The sequence below is a fragment of the Xiphophorus hellerii genome, chromosome 19 (assembly GCF_003331165.1).
Source record: "Xiphophorus hellerii strain 12219 chromosome 19, Xiphophorus_hellerii-4.1, whole genome shotgun sequence".
Lineage (NCBI taxonomy): Eukaryota > Metazoa > Chordata > Actinopteri > Cyprinodontiformes > Poeciliidae > Xiphophorus > Xiphophorus hellerii.
This window is the reverse complement of record NC_045690.1, coordinates 2,165,225-2,183,706: the sequence shown is the minus strand read 5'-3', so window position 1 is coordinate 2,183,706 and position 18,482 is coordinate 2,165,225. Positions and strand designations below refer to the sequence as shown.

At 42.9% G+C, this 18,482-nt stretch overlaps 1 protein-coding gene across 1 annotated transcript in view; it reads left to right on the top strand.

Annotated features, from left to right (window-relative positions):
• Positions 1 to 18,482, top strand: part of dync1h1 (dynein, cytoplasmic 1, heavy chain 1) — a 39,363-nt gene that overhangs the window by 12,277 nt on the left and 8,604 nt on the right. The window contains 39 exon segments of the mRNA XM_032546838.1: positions 336 to 530; positions 605 to 887; positions 968 to 1,068; positions 1,155 to 1,314; positions 1,773 to 1,852; positions 1,854 to 2,014; positions 2,091 to 2,274; positions 2,350 to 2,562; positions 3,255 to 3,493; positions 3,579 to 3,735; positions 4,676 to 4,900; positions 5,257 to 5,487; positions 5,565 to 5,705; positions 5,782 to 6,015; positions 7,056 to 7,262; positions 7,335 to 7,456; positions 8,232 to 8,397; positions 8,476 to 8,639; positions 8,892 to 9,021; positions 9,100 to 9,233; positions 9,736 to 9,850; positions 9,932 to 10,093; positions 10,198 to 10,412; positions 10,489 to 10,693; positions 10,784 to 10,924; positions 10,926 to 10,958; positions 11,054 to 11,173; positions 11,375 to 11,470; positions 11,472 to 11,496; positions 12,160 to 12,355; positions 13,717 to 13,834; positions 13,919 to 14,134; positions 14,225 to 14,401; positions 14,403 to 14,438; positions 15,259 to 15,386; positions 15,469 to 15,622; positions 16,189 to 16,335; positions 16,400 to 16,550; positions 17,493 to 17,746. Coding sequence (XP_032402729.1) covers positions 336 to 530; positions 605 to 887; positions 968 to 1,068; positions 1,155 to 1,314; positions 1,773 to 1,852; positions 1,854 to 2,014; positions 2,091 to 2,274; positions 2,350 to 2,562; positions 3,255 to 3,493; positions 3,579 to 3,735; positions 4,676 to 4,900; positions 5,257 to 5,487; positions 5,565 to 5,705; positions 5,782 to 6,015; positions 7,056 to 7,262; positions 7,335 to 7,456; positions 8,232 to 8,397; positions 8,476 to 8,639; positions 8,892 to 9,021; positions 9,100 to 9,233; positions 9,736 to 9,850; positions 9,932 to 10,093; positions 10,198 to 10,412; positions 10,489 to 10,693; positions 10,784 to 10,924; positions 10,926 to 10,958; positions 11,054 to 11,173; positions 11,375 to 11,470; positions 11,472 to 11,496; positions 12,160 to 12,355; positions 13,717 to 13,834; positions 13,919 to 14,134; positions 14,225 to 14,401; positions 14,403 to 14,438; positions 15,259 to 15,386; positions 15,469 to 15,622; positions 16,189 to 16,335; positions 16,400 to 16,550; positions 17,493 to 17,746 — 6,216 coding nt within the window.

Here is an 18,482-nt window from a genome sequence, read left to right as displayed (position 1 = left end):
CATAAATGTGTTTATCTATTCATTAATTTATGAATCCATTAATTCATCTGTGCATTTGTTCATTTGTGCATTTATGCATTCATAGCTGGTTTTGTCTTTAATTTACCATAGAAATGTTTTGGTAAAGAGGAAAATCAAAGATGGCTATAAAAACTAAATAATAATCAAATCTAAGCAGGACAAACTTCATTTTAAAGTGATTGTTTGGAGTTAAAATCAAATAAAAAGTCACTACTAACAAAGTAAAGTATTGACTTAAAAATAAGACAGAATTCCTGAAGATTTGCTGTGTTACAGACAGAAACGTTGAGTTAAAATGCTGTGTGTGTCTTCAGGCCCAGCTGGTGGTCCTGTCCGCCCAGATCGCCTGGTCTGAGAACATCGAGTCGGCCTTGACATCCATTTCTGGAGGCGGCGACATGTCGCCCATGCAGGGAGTGCAGTCGAACGTCGAGGCCACCCTGAACGTCCTGGCCGACACGGTGCTGATGGAGCAGCCTCCTCTCCGCAGGAGGAAGTTGGAGCATCTGGTAAAAGGAGATTCAGATCAACTTGAAGCTTTGATTTTAGATAAACTGTCTGAAAATTGTTTCACTCTGTTCAGATCACAGAGTTGGTGCACCAGCGCGACGTCACAAGGACGCTGATCAAGAACAAAATAGACAACCCCAAGTCCTTCGAGTGGCTCTGCCAGATGCGCTTCTACTTCGACCCCAAGCAGACGGACGTCCTGCAGCAGCTGTCCATCCAGATGGCCAACGCCAAGTTCAACTACGGCTTTGAGTATCTGGGTGTTCAGGACAAACTGGTCCAGACCCCTCTGACAGACCGCTGCTACCTCACCATGACCCAGGCTCTGGAGGCCCGTTTGGGCGGATCACCTTTCGGTATGGAAGTAGAGCAGCATTTTTTAAATTACCTTTCTCTAAACAGAACAGTTGATCTTGACTCTTTGTTCGCCCTGCAGGACCTGCTGGAACCGGAAAGACGGAGTCTGTGAAAGCTCTGGGTCACCAGCTGGGACGTTTTGTCCTGGTCTTCAACTGTGATGAAACCTTCGACTTCCAGGTGCAGCATGGCTGGTCCAGGACTTTTTTAGTTAAATATTAGAGATTATTTCTGGACATCATGCAGATATTTTCTTTTCTCTTCAGGCCATGGGTCGAATCTTCGTGGGTCTGTGCCAGGTGGGAGCCTGGGGCTGCTTCGACGAGTTCAACCGTCTGGAGGAGAGAATGCTGTCGGCCGTCTCCCAGCAGGTTCAGTACATCCAGGTGGCGCTGAGGGAGCATAGCAACCCCAACAGAGACAGGAGTACGTACGAAAAGAAACTTCCTTTAGTCACTGAATAATCGCATTTTATTGTTCAGCACAAATATTTATACGCCTTGTAATTTTGACTTTTTATCACATTACAACTGTGGATTTTATTGATAGACTAACGCACAGTACATAATTTAGTTCTACAATTTGAGCTGAAAGAAGAAATCATGAGGGCTGATTACTAAATACACTCCCTGCTTTCAGAAATTTACTTATTTAAAAATGAAAAAGTTGAGAACCAGGTAGGATTTCATTTATGTTCAATCAAACTCCTAAAAACATTCTATATTAAAACCAATAAAAAAGTTGGTCCAAATACTTTTACAAACTCTCCACAGAGATGATGTAAAGTTTATAGATCAATATTTCTATTGGTCATCTGTGAACAGTCTGTGCTCTGCTCGTCCTAAATGCGATGCGCTGAGTGGGATCTGTTCCCTCTGGCTCAGGTGTGCCCGTTACCACGGAGCTCCTGAACAAGCAGGTGAAGGTGAGCCCCGACATGGCCATCTTCATCACCATGAATCCAGGGCTACGCCGGCCGCTCCAACCTGCCCGACAACCTGAAGAAGCTTTTCCGCAGCCTGGCCATGACCAAGCCCGACCGGCAGCTCATTGCTCAGGTCATGCTCTACTCCCAGGGCTTCCGGACCGCCGAGATCCTCGCCAAGAAAATCGTACCCTTCTTCAAGTGTGTGTCAGGTTTAACTCAGCTTAACTCGATTTAGAAAGCATCCCTCTGATTTACGCTCTGTTTTTATCTTCAGGCTCTGTGACGAGCAGCTGTCGTCTCAGAGCCATTATGACTTCGGTCTCCGCGCTCTGAAGAGCGTGCTGATCAGCGCCGGCAACGTCAAGCGCGAGCGGATCCAGAAGATCAAGAGGGAGAAGCAGGAGCGCGGGGAGGACGTCGACGAGAACGAAATAGCCGAGAACCTTCCAGAACAAGAGGTAGAAAAACTGAGGTTGGATCAAACTAGTTAGGTTGTGTCCTTCTTTGTCCTGAGTTTGGGTTTGTTGCTTTAGATCCTGATCCAGAGCGTGTGTGAGACAATGGTGCCCAAGCTGGTGGCGGAGGACATCCCTCTGCTCTTCAGCCTGCTGTCGGACGTCTTCCCTGGAGTCCAGTACCAGCGAGGAGAGATGACGGCGCTGAGGGAGGAGCTGAAGAAGGTCTGCAGTGAGATGTACCTCACCTACGGAGACGGTGACGATGTGGGCAGCATGTGGGTGGAGAAGGTAAGGCTGCCCCCTTCACCAGGATATATACACATGTTAGCAGTTTAACCTTCTCTAGATGAATGTTTTAGTTCTTCCCTTTGTTTTCTACTGCCAAAGGAAGAAACTGCTTTTAGAAGCAGTTTCTTCTGCTTCTAAAAGCAGCCAAAGCGCTTAAATAAACCAAACAGCTGGTTTTTGGCAATAAGGTAATGAGCCGTTTCAAAAACCTCCAGAATTAATGTCACAAATCACAGATACTGCCCTGTTACCTAGCAACCTCAGCAGAGTTCCACCCGTTTCCTAGCAACCCAAGCTGAACTCCGGCATGTTTGGTCAGCTGGTTTTACCGCTGTATGTGCTGTTCAATGGCTGCTGGAAGAGACAAGTGTTTTATTGTTGTCTTACCATCCAGAAACCACTTGCTGCATTGTGCAGGAGGTTCTACTAATGCTTTTTAAAGATGTACGTTTGTACAATTGAGCATCTGTTTTCAGACATTTTCATGTGTAACATTGAGTTTGGGGGGCGTGGCCAGCAGCACCTTATTTTAATTTAAAGTGACAGAGGCCCTAAAACATCTGAAAATAGGCAGAACTGAGCAGACTGAAATCTCTTACTCTAAGAATGATTTTGTGCCAAAAACGTACTGAGCATGTCTTGTATAGGCCATAGATCTGTCCTAACCTGGAGCACCTTTAACTGTTCTCCAGGTGCTCCAGCTGTACCAGATCACCCAGATTAACCACGGCCTGATGATGGTGGGTCCTTCTGGAAGTGGGAAGACCATGGCGTGGCGGGTCCTCCTCAAAGCCCTGGAGCGGCTGGAGGGGGTGGAGGGCGTGGCCCACATCATCGACCCCAAGGCCATCAGCAAGGACCACCTGTACGGAACTCTGGACCCAAACACCCGCGAATGGACCGACGGCTTGTTCACACACATCCTCAGGAAGTGAGCGATGAATGCCATCAGAATCCCAACCACAAACTACCGTCTGCAGAAAAACACAGATGAGATAATTTTCCTTTAATTTCAGGATCATCGACAACGTCCGAGGCGAGCTGCAGAAGCGCCAGTGGATCATTTTCGATGGTGACGTCGACCCAGAGTGGGTGGAGAACCTGAACTCTGTGCTGGACGACAACAAGCTGCTCACTCTGCCAAACGGAGAACGTCTGAGCTTACCACCAAACGTAAGAAGCATTAATGGTTACCTGTTCTACTCAAACACATTTACCTCTTTTACAAAACGAAAGGTGGGTCTGTAGAAAGGCTTGGGAACTTATGCCTGGTTCAAATGGCAAAATTGTAAACTTATTTTTAAAACTTGATGGACGACACAGTGATATTTCTTAGGTATATCAGGCAAATTTCACCTGCCAACATTCAGATATCATATGGGAAATTTGACAAATCGTCTCGACCAAATGAGTTCAGAGTAAACAAACATGGCGGACGATGAAGAAGCAAAGACATTCAACCAGCTGTATTCTTGTTTTTCACTTGAATAACTTTCTGTGCAATAAGCTCTGCTACCTGAGAGCTGCTGCAGATTTTTTCAGGTAAAACTATTCAACCACCAATTTACTGACAGAATATTTAAACTTGCAGCTGTTTGCAATGAGTACATTCATTTAAATGGATTTTTAAGTAATTTCTCATAGTTAAATACAAAATTCCACTTTTAAAGCATCTTACGGGACTTAATTGATAGAAAACATGTCTAATGAGCAGATTCCTGCTTCTGGTCCTCTTCCTCCAGCTTTTCTATGACCATCTCTTTCAAATCTCACCAAAGATTTTTAAATCACTTTAAGTTAGACGATCATCGTTGCTTCTCTGGGAACTTTTACTCTTTGGAACTCTTTTGGCTTGTTTTATAGAATTATGATCAAATTAGAGCCGTCTTTTCTTGATCTTGTTGTTAATAATTGTAAGTCTGATGGTAATGATTCAAAGGTTATACTCAATACAGGTAGGAATAATTATTGATTTTCTGTTTTAAGCTAAAGCAGCTAAATGCTGTGATCCAGTGAAATGCAGTGGTCTGATGCCGGCCCACTCCTCCTCTTTATCCCGTCGCAGCGTGAAGCCTCAGGTCCGTTTTCACCTCGTTCTGCCGTCTCTGTCCAGGTGCGTGTGATGTTCGAGGTGCAGGACCTGAAGTACGCCACCCTGGCCACCGTGTCTCGCTGCGGCATGGTCTGGTTCAGCGAAGACGTGCTCAGCACCGACATGATTTTCAACAACTTCCTGGCTCGCATTCGCAGCATCCCGCTGGACGAGGGCGAGGACGAAGCTCAGCGCAAGAGGAAGGGCACTGAGGATGAGGAGGAGGCTTCTTCCCCCATGCTGCAGGTGATTAAGCGTGGATAAAAGTTCAGATGGCGTGTTTAAATCCAGTTTATTTGTGTGACACATTTCAGCAGCAAGGTGCTTTACATAATAAAACAAAAAATTACCAAATTATAAAGAAAACGGCATACAGTCAACAACTGAGTGACATCACCAAAATAATACACATCAAATATGTTGGTCAATGTTTCATTTATTATGGTTCAAAAGCGGCTCTAACCAGCTGGGTTTTTGGTCCTGATTTGAAAGAACTCAGTGTTTGGGCTCAGTTTTCTGGAAGTCTGTTCCAGATTTGTGGTGCGTAGAAGCTGAAAGCTGCTTCTGAGGTTCTGCCTGCTGAGGTTGTGTTTATGCTGCAGATCCAGAGGGACGCCGCAGCGATCCTGCAGCCGTACTTCACCTCTACCGGCCTGGTGATCAAAGCCTTGGAGCACGCCTCCAAAATGGAGCACATCATGGACTTCACGCGCCTGCGCTGCATGGGTGCGCTGTTCTCCATGCTGCACCAAGCCTGCCGGAACGTGGCCCAGTACAACAACAACCACCCCGACTTCCCCATGCCCATCGACCAGCTGGAGAGATACATGCAGGTAGCGACTGCCTTCTCCTCTCGCCTGCTTCGTTCGCTCAGGGAAACTTTCAAACGTTTCTTCTCCTCGCCTTGCAGAGGTATTTGATCTATGCCGTCCTCTGGTCCTTCTCTGGTGATGGCCGTCTGAAAATGAGGGCGGAGCTTGGAGAATACATCCGACGCATCACCACTGTGCCCCTCCCATCTGCTCCCAACGTTCCCATCATTGACTATGAGGTCCAGCTGGTTTTATTTGGCGCTGATGGAAGAGACCAACCCGACTCGTTTTCATCTGGGCTGTTTCCTCCTTCAGGTTTGCATCTCAGGCGAGTGGCAGTCCTGGCAGGGCAAAGTGCCCCAGATCGAGGTGGAAACCCACAAGGTGGCGTCTCCGGACGTCGTGGTTCCGACGCTGGACACGGTCCGCCATGAAGCCTTGCTTTACACGTGGCTGGCAGAACACAAGCCGCTGGTTCTGTGTGGACCTCCAGGTTCTGGAAAGACCATGACGTTGTTCAGCGCCCTCAGGGCTCTGCCTGACATGGAGGTGAGACAACAAACCCGTTTCAAACATTTAACCAGCTCCTTAGAAACTACTGTTGTGATGTAGCTATGTGTGGGAAAATTTGAAGTAAATATGGAAAAATAAGATTTTGTTTAGGAATAAAAACATCCAACATTTTGAGAAAAATGGAGGAAACTACCTCAGTATATATGCATGTGGTTTATGGTTCTCCGGTGTGATCAAGTGTCTCCATTAGGACAGTCAGGGGGACTTTCCACCTCTGTGCAGCGTCCCGGTCACAGTTTTAGTGTTGAAATGAATAAATTAATTAAAGACAGAGAGATATTGATATAATTTAATAGTCATAGCAACAAAACAAGATCAAAGTTTTCTTGATCTAATCAGATAGTGAAACTTATTGTGATAAAATGAACAGAGATAACTTGACTAAATTAGCTCTAGGTCTCATCTCGGTGTTTAAATGAGTCAAAAGTCACAGGAATGCTGACTCAAGGTTGAGTTCTCACTAATCTTGAGATAAAGTAGCGGTTTTCTGGATAATGATAATCTGATAATCTGGTTTCCAGCTTGACATCTTGCCTTCATATTCAGAAAAAAATGTAGCTCTGACGACTGAACAACATTAAAGTTGTGATGTCAAGATAAAACTTTTAAGTCATGAAAACTGGCTTGTCCGGCTGTTTTTAGGAATGAGAAAATGTTTGTGATAAAACAAGCTTACAAGCTTTATACCTCATCTCAAAATAACTAAATTCTGCAATAAAGCAGCTTGACATCGTATCTGTTGAGATGTCGAAATAATGAGATTAGCAGATAAAACAAGATTGATGATAATATATAAGGAGCAGGTGGAGATGTGTTTTAAATACAAAAGGACACTGAAACAGTTTTTATAAATTAATAAGTTTAATATCTCTTTATCGCTAGCTAATGAAGCAAAACTAACAAGTTCATCTTCAAGTTCATCATTTTTTAGCACATTAAATTCTCCAACCTGCGAGTCAGGGACGGTTTCCTCGTTTGAACGAGACGACTGACGAATGTCTTGTTCTCTTTGGCAGGTTGTTGGTCTGAACTTCTCCAGCGCCACGACCCCGGAGCTGCTGCTGAAGACCTTCGACCATTACTGCGAGTACCGGCGGACGCCCAACGGCGTGGTGCTGGCCCCGGTCCAGCTGGGCAAGTGGCTGGTTCTGTTCTGCGACGAGATCAACCTGCCGGACATGGACAAGTACGGCACGCAGAGAGTCATCTCCTTCCTCAGACAGGTGCGCTCCGTTTGCAGGTGGATGTAGACAGCCTGCAGCGGGCCGGGCGTTTAACTTCCTGTGTTTTGGTAGATGGTGGAACATGGAGGCTTCTATCGCACTTCAGACCAGACCTGGGTGAAACTGGAGCGGATTCAGTTCGTCGGAGCCTGTAATCCTCCCACTGATCCCGGCCGAAAGCCGCTCACACACAGGTACAGCATACAGATTATATAATCTGATACTTTTTATCACAAGAATAAAGTCATAATACTAGTCAAAAGTTTCAAATTACAGAAAAAAAATGTTTTAATGAGGGAAAAACTTTCAATGTCTGATGTTACCTCTTTCTTCAGTCGTTTCCTCCGTCGTTTCAAAGTCCTGCTGCTGCTGATAATCTGATGCTGATGTGTGAAAAGATCAAGTATTTTATTTGTAAAATGATACAGAAGTAAAATTTAACAAGATTCTTAACATTCCTTGATTAAATATGTTTTTTATGTAGGAGTTCTCATAAACTTACAACTTCATTTTCTAATATTACAATTTTATTACAGAAATATTGACTTTTTCTTTTTTTATTATGACTTTACTACAGTATTATTACAACTTATTTCTGGCAATATTATAATTTTGGTGAAATATCAAAAAGAATTACCACATTTTTGTAATATTAATCTAATATTTTAGAATTATGACTTTATTCTGTTAACATGACTTTTTTCATGTATTATGACTTTAATATTGTATTATTATTACAAATGTATTCTGTTAATATTTCGACTTTGCTGTCTGACGTTTTTTTTTTCTTGCATTGCAACTTTATTTTCATATTATAATAACTTTGTTATAGAACATTATTATTATTATGCCTTTGTTCTCATAATTAATATTTGTTTCTCCTTAACCTTGCTCTAGTTCGTTCATCCTAAAAGAGAAGTATATTAATTTTGGAGAAGGAATAAGAGATGCGTGGCGTTTTGTGTCCAGGTTCCTGCGCCACGTTCCGGTGGTGTACGTGGATTACCCCGGCCCCGCCTCCCTCACCCAGATTTACGGGACCTTCAACCGCGCCATGCTGCGCCTCATCCCGTCTCTACGGACCTACGCCGAGCCGCTGACCGCTGCCATGGTGGAGTTCTACACCATGTCTCAGGTAGAGGAGTGGGCCCGGCGTCAGCAGAACCGTTCCCATCGTAATGCCGCTTTTTAAACGTGATTCTCCGTCCTTTAGGAGCGCTTCACCCAGGACATTCAGCCACACTACATCTACTCCCCCAGAGAGATGACCCGCTGGGTGCGGGGCATCTTTGAGGCGCTGCGCCCTCTGGAGACCCTGCCAGTGGAGGGGCTCATCCGGATCTGGGCTCACGAGGGGCTGCGTCTCTTCCAGGACAGGTGAGAGAAACGCAGAGGCTTGACTGTTAGCCCCGCCCAACAGGTCATGTCTGCAGGTTTATAGTTAGCAATAGTTGTCCCAGTGTTTCCAACTCAGCAACTTTCTTGTTATTTTTAGCAATATTTCATACAAAAAAATTGGTATTGTCCAAAATCGGAATCGGCAGGTCAGACGTTTTAAAGCTCAGAAATCGGCCTGAAAACTAATCGTTGCACTCCAGGCTGTAATGAAACTGTGTTTTTGTCTGCAGGACTTGTAGGTGACGATGAGAGAAGATGGACGGATGAAAACATCGACATGGTGGCTCTCAAACATTTCCCCAACATTGATAAGGAGAAAGCTCTGAACAGGCCTATTCTCTACAGCAACTGGCTCTCCAAGGTGAATCGCCGTCCTCCATTTTGATCCTTCTGACCAGTTTTTGTTTTGCAGTTTTTAATTTTCTGTTTGTGTTTGCAGGACTACATCCCCGTTGAGCAGGAGGAACTCAGAGACTACGTGAAAGCCCGTCTGAAGGTTTTCTATGAGGAGGAGCTGGACGTCCCTCTGGTTCTGTTCAACGAGGTTCTGGACCACGTCCTTAGAATTGACCGGTGAGCGTTCTGGCTTTTATTTTGAAAAGTTCTTTGTACAGTCCCATCCAGCTCACATTTTATCACATTGTTGCTGGGTTTTTCTTTAATAAAAACAATTTAAAGTTGTGCCACATCCTTGATTTAATTTAGGTCTGGACTTTGACTATTCTCTAATCAAACCCCAACGGCCAGAAACAAAACGGCTGCATTTATATTGAGCTTCAATTAATCACCAGGACTTAATTTAGTTGATTTACGAAGCTAGTTGGAGACACCAGGCTGTACATTTTAACACTACAGCCCAGTGTCTGTAGTTTGTACTGCGAGCATCGTCTTATCATAATACAGATGATGTGTTATCATCTGCATTATGATGATAATACAGATGTGCTTCACTTTGTTTTCTCCGTCACAAAAATCCTGAGAGAATCCACTCTTTGTGACAAAATATGAATATCGTTGGTGGACAGTTTAAACCCAAACCCTTTGGATATTATAATTTCCATGTTTTTCTGTGCAGAATCTTCCGGCAGCCTCAGGGTCATCTGCTGTTGATCGGAGTTAGCGGTGCCGGAAAGACGACGCTTTCCCGCTTCGTGGCTTGGATGAACGGACTGAGCGTCTACCAGATTAAGGTTGGTGCCGTCAGTCCAGGATCGTTTATTATTTTAATGCGTTTGAAATTTCTCTGTTAATTTTCTGTTTGGTTCCATCAGGTGCACAGGAAGTACACTGGGGAGGACTTTGATGAAGACCTTCGCACAGTGCTGCGTCGCTCAGGGTGCAAGAATGAGAAGATCGCCTTCATCATGGATGAGTCCAACGTCCTGGACTCTGGATTCCTGGAGAGAATGAACACGCTGCTAGCCAACGGAGAGGTGACCTCATGCTTTATGCTGCTGATTTTATTCCTTATTCTGTGAAATGCTAAAGAATGTTAGCTTTCCTCCTGTTTTTATAATATTTATGGCTGTTTTTGTAGGTTCCTGGTTTGTTTGAGGGAGATGAATATGCCACGCTGATGACTCAGTGCAAGGAAGGAGCCCAGAAGGAGGGGCTGATGCTGGACACTCATGAGGAGCTTTACAAGTGGTTCACCAGCCAGGTTATCAGAAACCTGCACGTGGTTTTTACCATGAACCCGTCGTCAGAGGGCCTGAAGGACCGGGCTGCCACGTCTCCTGCACTCTTCAACAGGTCAATCATCATAAATACCAGCTGGAGCGAAAACGAAAAGATTGAAACGGTTTTAATACTAAAACTCTGCTTTCAGGTGCGTGTTGAACTGGTTTGGAGACTGGTCAACAGAGGCTCTTTACCAGGTGGGTAAGGAGTTCACCAGCAAGATGGACCTGGAGAAGCCCAACTACAAGGTTCCAGACTACATGCCCATCGTCTACGACAAACTGCCGCAGCCGCCGTCCCACCGCGAGGCCATCGTCAACGGCTGTGTGTTCGTTCATCAAACTCTTCATCAGGTGAGAATCAAACTAACCAGGAGTTAATGACGTAAACAGGAAGTCTCTGTTTTGGTTGCTGAAGCTAAGGCTCGTCACCAATTCCTCCAGGCTAACAATCGCCTGGCGAAGCGCGGCGGTCACACCATGGCCATCACTCCTCGCCACTACCTGGACTTCATCAACCAGTATGCTAACCTGTTCAACGAGAAGCGCAGCGAGTTGGAGGAGCAGCAGATGCATCTCAACGTCGGGCCTTCGCAAGATCAAGGAGACTGTGGATCAGGTAGAACCGGCTTTCCTGCCGTAAAACATGAAAAAAGGTCAGAAATGTTCCTGCTGTTGGTTCATCGCATCGATGGCGTCTGTTTCCTCATCAAGGTGGAGGAGCTTCGCCGTGATCTGAGAATCAAGAGCCAGGAGCTGGAGGCAAAGAACGCAGCTGCTAACGACAAGCTGAAGAAGATGGTCAAAGACCAGCAGGAGGCCGAGAAGAAAAAGGTAAACCGGAGGAAGAAGATACCAAAATATCCCTTAAATCAAGTCCTGACAATGCAGCTGCTGTAGCGTATGAATTTATGTATAAAGATTTGGGATAGAATATTTAATTCCCCAGTTTAACATTGCCCAACATTTCACATGCAGGCTTTGCTGTTCTGTTGGTGCTGAGCGTGTTTTCATGCTGTTCCTCTTCGGTTGCAGGTGATGAGCCAGGAGATCCAGGAAGCAGTTTACAAGCAACAGGAAGTGATCAAAGACAAGCAGCTGAGCGTCAAGCAGGACCTGGACCAGGTGGAAGCCCGCCGTCATCGAGGCCCAGAATGGTAAGGTTGGCTTTAAATGGCTCCTCTGCTGCTCTGAAGAGCAGTTTGTTTATTAATTAGACTCCATCAAATTCATACATTTTCCACATGAAATAAACAAAAACCTCTCCTTTAAATAAATGTTTTAACATTCTTAATCATTTATTTATTTTAGATATTTATTTCATTTTTTATCAGTTTAATATTTACTTTATTCAATATTTGTTTAATCATTTTTTATTTATATATTTAAGTATTTCATTTGTTTCAGTTTGTATTTAATTATTTATTCATAATTTTTTTCTGGTTAATTCAATGTTTTTTTTATAGTTTTTTAAAAAAAAGTGTTTTTTACTTTGTCACAATTAAATTTTGAATAGTTGCGTATTTACAGGACTTTTATATTTTTTGACTGTTTTTATTTAATGTTCTTATATCCAAATGTGAGGTTAGCATTAACAAAAGCTGTAAAATATCAAAGAATATATTTTGTATTAATTGTTTTTATGCTATGTGGACAGTTTATTTATCTGATGGATTATTTATCAGTATTTTTTTAAGTGGAGTGTCTTTTGTTACCCGCCTGTCTGTGTAAACATGGCTAACAGCTAACAGCTAGGCTTTCTGTCCACATCCGTCCTCCATCTTGGCCCGTTTGCGTCTCGTTGCCCTCCTTTTCGGTAGCTGTAAAGTCTATAAAGAAGCAGCACCTGGTGGAGGTGCGGTCCATGGCCAACCCCCCCGCCGCCGTGAAGCTGGCTCTGGAGTCCATCTGCCTGCTGCTGGGGGAGAGCACCACGGACTGGAAGCAGATCCGCTCCATCATCATGAGGGAGAACTTCATCCCCACCATCGTTAACTTTGAAGCTGAAGAAATCAGGTGAAATAAGACAAACGGGTTTTTGCTTGTCCACTAAAAGCTCTCTCTCTGCTCTGGGTTTGTCTCCTCGTCCTTAATTAGCCGTGAGCTCCATTAAGCGGCAGCACCTGGTAGAAGTTCGGGCCATGACCAACCCCCCCGCTGCCGTTAAACTGGCCCTGGAGTCTATCTGCCTCATGCTGGGCGAGGAGACCGGAGACTGGAAAAAAATCAGACAAGTTATAATCAGGGATAATTTCATCAGCAGCATAGTCAACTTCTCCTCTGAGGAAATGAGGTCAGGAAGGAGGTTTTGTCTTAACCAGACGATGACAACTAATCACTGCCATCAGAAACCAGCAGGCTTCCTACGCACTTCTTTAACACATTTTAGTTTTCCAGCTATGAAAAAGATGATGGGAGTATAAGGTAAACATTTATCTCCAAACGTTTTTCCTTCTAAATAAGCATCTGAAATTTCCAGAACAATTCGGTCCAAATAGACTCGAGTTTACTTCCATCCTGGATATTCTGGTTACTCAACAGTAAATTAAAAGATCATTGAAAAGTTTTGAAACCTTTTGCTTACAATAATAAAGTCTTATTATGAGAATAAAGTTCTGTGACAGTAAAGTCATAATGTGAGAATAAAGTCAAACCACATGGCTTTATTTTTTAGTTTAACTTTGTCATATGATTTTTCTCATAATATTTTAATTTAGTGTCAAATGACTTGATTCTCATAATTGACTTTTTTTCTTGTGTTATTACGACTATTCTGGTAATATTGTCATAATATTATTTTTGTAATATTATGACTGTATTCTGGTATTATTTCAACTTATTTCTTGAATTATAAATATTCTCGTAATATTTTATCTATAATGTCGTACGACTTTATTTTCATATGACTTTTCTTCTCATATTGTTTATTTTATTAGCCTGTTTTTTGTTTCTAAAATAACGGGCTAAGAAACCAGCCTGGAGTTCCAGAACAGGAGATTTGCACTTCCAGTTTGCCAATTTACGTTTACTGTAGAAACATGATAGAAATTTTAAACTGTTTTTTTAAAATATATGTTATTATTTGAAGCCACCAACAAATGGTTCATATTAAGTTTTATTTTAAGTTAGAAAGTAAAGAGTGAGCAGGAACCCTGATGTTTTAATTTCTTTCCTGAACTGATTTTCATTTAATCTGAGGTGGAGGTAGATTAATCAGTGGAGGTTTTATTTTGATAACTTTTTCCCTACAAATCAAAACAATCCTCTGCAACGTCTCTTTAAATTTCCTTCCCAATTCTCTGTGATTTATTATCATTTCTAGCCACATTTCTCCACATAAAGCCGACGCTCTGACCTTTTGCTCGCTTTTTACTCAGTGACTCCATCCGTGAGAAGATGAAGAAGAACTACCTGTCCAACCCGAGCTACAACTACGACCAGGTCAACAGAGCGTCTCTGGCCTGTGGACCCATGGTGAAATGGGCCATTGCTCAGGTCGGGAATCCTGAACGCTCTGAACATGGATCTGGTGACCAGATAAAAGTCCAGCTAAAGAACAACATGCTTCACTTCTGCCAGCTTAACTACGCGGACATGCTGAAACGAGTGGAGCCTCTGCGTAACGAGCTGCAGAAGCTGGAAGACGACGCAAAGGACAACAAGACGAAGGCGGAGGAGGTGGAGCAGATGATCAGGGACCTGGAGGCGAGCATCGCCCGCTACAAGGAGGAGTACGCCGTGCTCATCTCAGAGGCCCAGGCCATCAAAGCCGACCTGGCCGCCGTCGAAGCAAAGGTCTGCGTTTCCTGTCGGCTTCATTCAGAAGCTCTAAGCTGATCCAAAGCTCCTTGTAGAGGTTCTCCTGATGTTTCTCTGTTCTTGCAGGTGAACCGCAGCACAGCGTTGCTGAAGAGTCTTTCTGCTGAAAGGGAGCGCTGGGAGAAAACCAGTGAGACGTTCAAGAACCAGATGTCCACCATCGCCGGAGACTGCCTGCTGTCTGCGGCCTTCATCACGTACGCCGGCTACTTTGAGCAGCAGATGAGGCAGAACTTGTTCACCTACTTGGTCTCATCACCTGCAGCAGGCCAACATCCAGGTACCTCATTCAGTCAAAATATCTGGAAACTGGAAATAAAGGTACATTTATGAAATGATAATAGTAAGAAGGCTTAATAATACGAAAGTTGTAATACAAGAAGAAAGTGGAACAAGTGCACCAGAGTGCAGATGCCAGTCAAAATAAGAAAATAGTTGTAATAAACAAGAAAGAAGTCTCAATAAAAAGTCCCAATAACTCTCGAAGAAAGTTTTACGAGGGTAAGGTCACTTTAAGAGGACGAAGTTTATAAACGTAATACTTTATAAAGTAAATTAATTTCTTAATTTTAAGAAATTAAGATGTTTAATGTTGAATCATGTGAAGTTATGCTGTAGTATTGGATTTAAAAGAATTAAGAATCAAATATTATCAGCAGCAGGATTTTAAAACAATTTAATCTGTTAAGAAGAGAGAAGCACAGACTGACTGAGCTGCTCAGTTTTTATAACTCCAAGGTTTTTTTCCTGGTAATATTACATCTTTTTTCTACTAATATGACTTTATTAATGTAATAAAAACTACTTTTTAGTTTTTCTCAAATACTGTCATATCATAACTTGTGCAATAACAAGGTTCTCAGGACTTTATGAACGACCGACAGTCCCACAGCATCACAGGTCCTCCACCAATGGATGCCAGACTCCACTGAAATGTTTGTCATCAATCCCAAACATTGTTGCCTTGGAGATGGCTTCAAATGCTAGCTATGCAGAATTTTAAGCCATTTCTACAGAGTTCTTTTGAGAAATGTTTATGTCTTATTATATTTAAACCTGGTTGTGCATGATTGGATCCCTGTGTTTAATTTCTGACCCAGTTCCGCACCGACATCGCGAGGACGGAGTATCTGTCCAACGCAGACGAGCGTCTACGCTGGCAGGCCAACTCGCTGCCTGCTGACGACCTCTGCACCGAGAACGCCATCATGCTCAAACGCTTCAACAGGTCGGCGCCGACGAACCCGAAACGTCACAGAAATGTTCCTGCAGCTGAACCTGCAGTTTAATCCTGATGTCGTCCGCTTCAGGTACCCTCTGATTATCGACCCGTCGGGCCAAGCTACAGAGTTCATCATGAACGAGTACAAGGACCGCAAGATCACCAGAACCAGCTTCCTGGACGACGCCTTCAGGAAGAACCTGGAGAGCGCTTTGCGTTTCGGAAACCCGCTGCTGGTCCAGGTGAGAGCAGTGATTCTGATTCCTCCCGATTTAAAATATGGATGCACTGATCCATGTTTTTCACTTCTGATACCGATCCGATTCAGAAAAACAACTGAATTGGCTTAAAATGTTTCTTTTTTAAACACAGACATGAATTATAAATTCATCTGATAACTCTGCACCAGTACAGCTTACTTAAAAACAGCAACAGCTTCACCAGTTTGATCAAACATGTAAAAATAACTTTAATTTGTTCAGGACTGTAAAATAAACTGAAACTGGTTAAAACTGGTTGACTGTGTTGATCAAACATGTAGAGTTAAACAGAACAAACCTTCTTTAAAATGGTTCAGAAAGAGAAGTTAAGAACTCTAAATATAAAGTAATTAAATATTAAAACATGCCGTTGCTCAGAGCACAAGCATAGAATTAGACTGGATAGAGCTGCACATTGTCACAGATACTCAGTCTAAATATTTTTTTATATCAGGACCAATACAAATATTGATGTCTGATCGGTTCATCTCTAATTAAACTCCATCGTCTCTCAAACTCATCAGCTCTAACTTACTGTGATGTTTCAGGACGTGGAGAGCTACGACCCGATCCTGAACCCGGTGCTGAACAGAGAGGTGCGCCGGACCGGAGGGCGCGTCCTCATCACCCTGGGAGACCAGGACATCGATCTGTCTCCGTCGTTTGTAATCTTCCTGTCCACACGAGACCCAACGGTAAGGAGACGGTCAGTACACCCTCTGAACTCCCAGTTTGGTGGTTGATGATCTTTCTCTGCAGGTGGAGTTTCCTCCAGACTTGTGCTCTCGGGTTACGTTTGTGAACTTCACGGTGACGCGCAGCAGCCTGCAGAGCCAGTGTCTGAACGAGGTGCTGAAGGCCGAGCGGCCCGACGTCGACGAGAAACGCTCGGATCTCCTGAAACTGCAGGGTGAGCTGGACAGAAACGCCGCCACAATCACAAAGTTCAGTGTGTTTTATTAGAACAACACGGTCGGCATCATAAAAACCCAGGAACCCAGCAGCAGAACAGGGAGAACGTTCTGGAGACAGGTTAAAGCACAGTCAGCTTCTCAAACAACATCCCAAGCTTTAAACCTCTCATGACTGCTACAACCTTAAAACATGGCCTACTGGAGGAGCTGCAGAGATCCACAGCTCAGGTGGGAGAGTCTGACAGGAAAACCGGAACTTCACAAGTCTGGAGTTTATGGAAGAGAAGAACCAGCAATTGTTGACCTAAAGCCATACAAAATTAGAGAAATCAAAGTTTAAATAAAAAATTTTATTTATGAGAAACCTTAAACGTTCTAGTTGAGAGTTTGTATTCCAACATGGTGACAGTCCATAAACATTTAGCAGAAGTTCTTACAAACATCATTTAATCTTTACTTTCCATAAGCAGACAACATTTAGCAGGTGCTACAGGTAGCGTTGAGTTTAGCATGTCGGCCTTGTAAAACAATCATGTTTCCACCACAGCTCACTGCTGTTGATGTGAAGAGCGGCCATATTGAAACAGGAAATCTGCCTTGTGAGGCATAACTGCGCGTAGCTGGAGTTAGGTTTATTATGTATTATATATTAATTTTATTTATTTTCCCCTCAGTTATTTATAGCCTGCACATAACTTGAAGTTAAGTAATTTTGCAGAAGACCTCAACATATATTTGCATGTTTTGCAGAAGATTTATGAAGAACATTCAAAATAAAGATGTTTTGTTCTAAATGGTGCTTCTGGTTAGCAAGTATGAATTGAAAAAGGATTTTATAAGATTATTGTTGTTGGGGAATAAAAAAATAATAATATTTTTTTGGGGGGGGCATGTCTCCCTCTCCTAATCCAAGGTATCAATTTGAAATCTTTCCTCAGGTGAGTTCCAGCTGCGTCTCCGTCAGCTGGAGAAATCCCTCCTCCAGGCTCTAAACGAGGTCAAAGGTCGCATCCTGGACGACGACACCATCATCACCACCCTGGAGAACCTGAAGAAGGAGGCGGCCGAGGTGACCAGGAAGGTGGAGGAGACAGACATCGTGATGGCGGAGGTGGAGGCGGTGTCCCAGCAGTACCTGTCGCTGTCCTCCGCCTGCAGCAGCATCTACTTCACCATGGAGGCTCTGAACCAGGTCCGACCTTCACAGGAAAACCTCCTGACCAGTACCTTTACTCAATTACATTTACTAAAGTAACTTTTTGGAAAGACATTACTTTTAGGAGTATTTTTACTCTTGAGTAACATTGTACTCAAGAGAAGCACTACTTCAACATACTCAAGTAAAAATGTATTAAAAAAGTTTATCCAAGTACTGAATAACTGATCAAATTATCAATCTTTTAATATTTAAAAATTACATAAACAGACAAACTAAAATATGAAGTTAAGTGGAAATTTTGGTATTTTAAGTACCAAAACAAAAATAACACAAAATAACAAATCAGATTTAGAAAAATCTCTGATTTGTAGAGATTTTTCCAATTTTTAAAAAAAGAAAAAATTGTTAAGGTTCACAACTTTAACATCTAACGTTATGAAACTTTAACTTGGGTAGAGAATCCAGAAATTTTACTGAAGTAAAAGCAGCAATACTTTACAATACAATTACTCAAAAGTAAAAAGTACAGCGTAGTAAAAATGCTTCGAAAAGTAAATTTTATTCAAAAGTTACTTGTAATTGAGTGAATGTAACTAGTTACTACCCAAACAGGTTTTAACCAAAAATTCACCAGAAGCAGAGACACACCTGCAGTTTTGGTTAAAGTTTCATAAGTTTATTTGTTTTTTTGGTTTTTTTTAAAGAAACTGATTAGGAAAAATTTCTTTGGCTTTATTTTGCCTGGTCCTAAAAATATCAAAATTTTCAC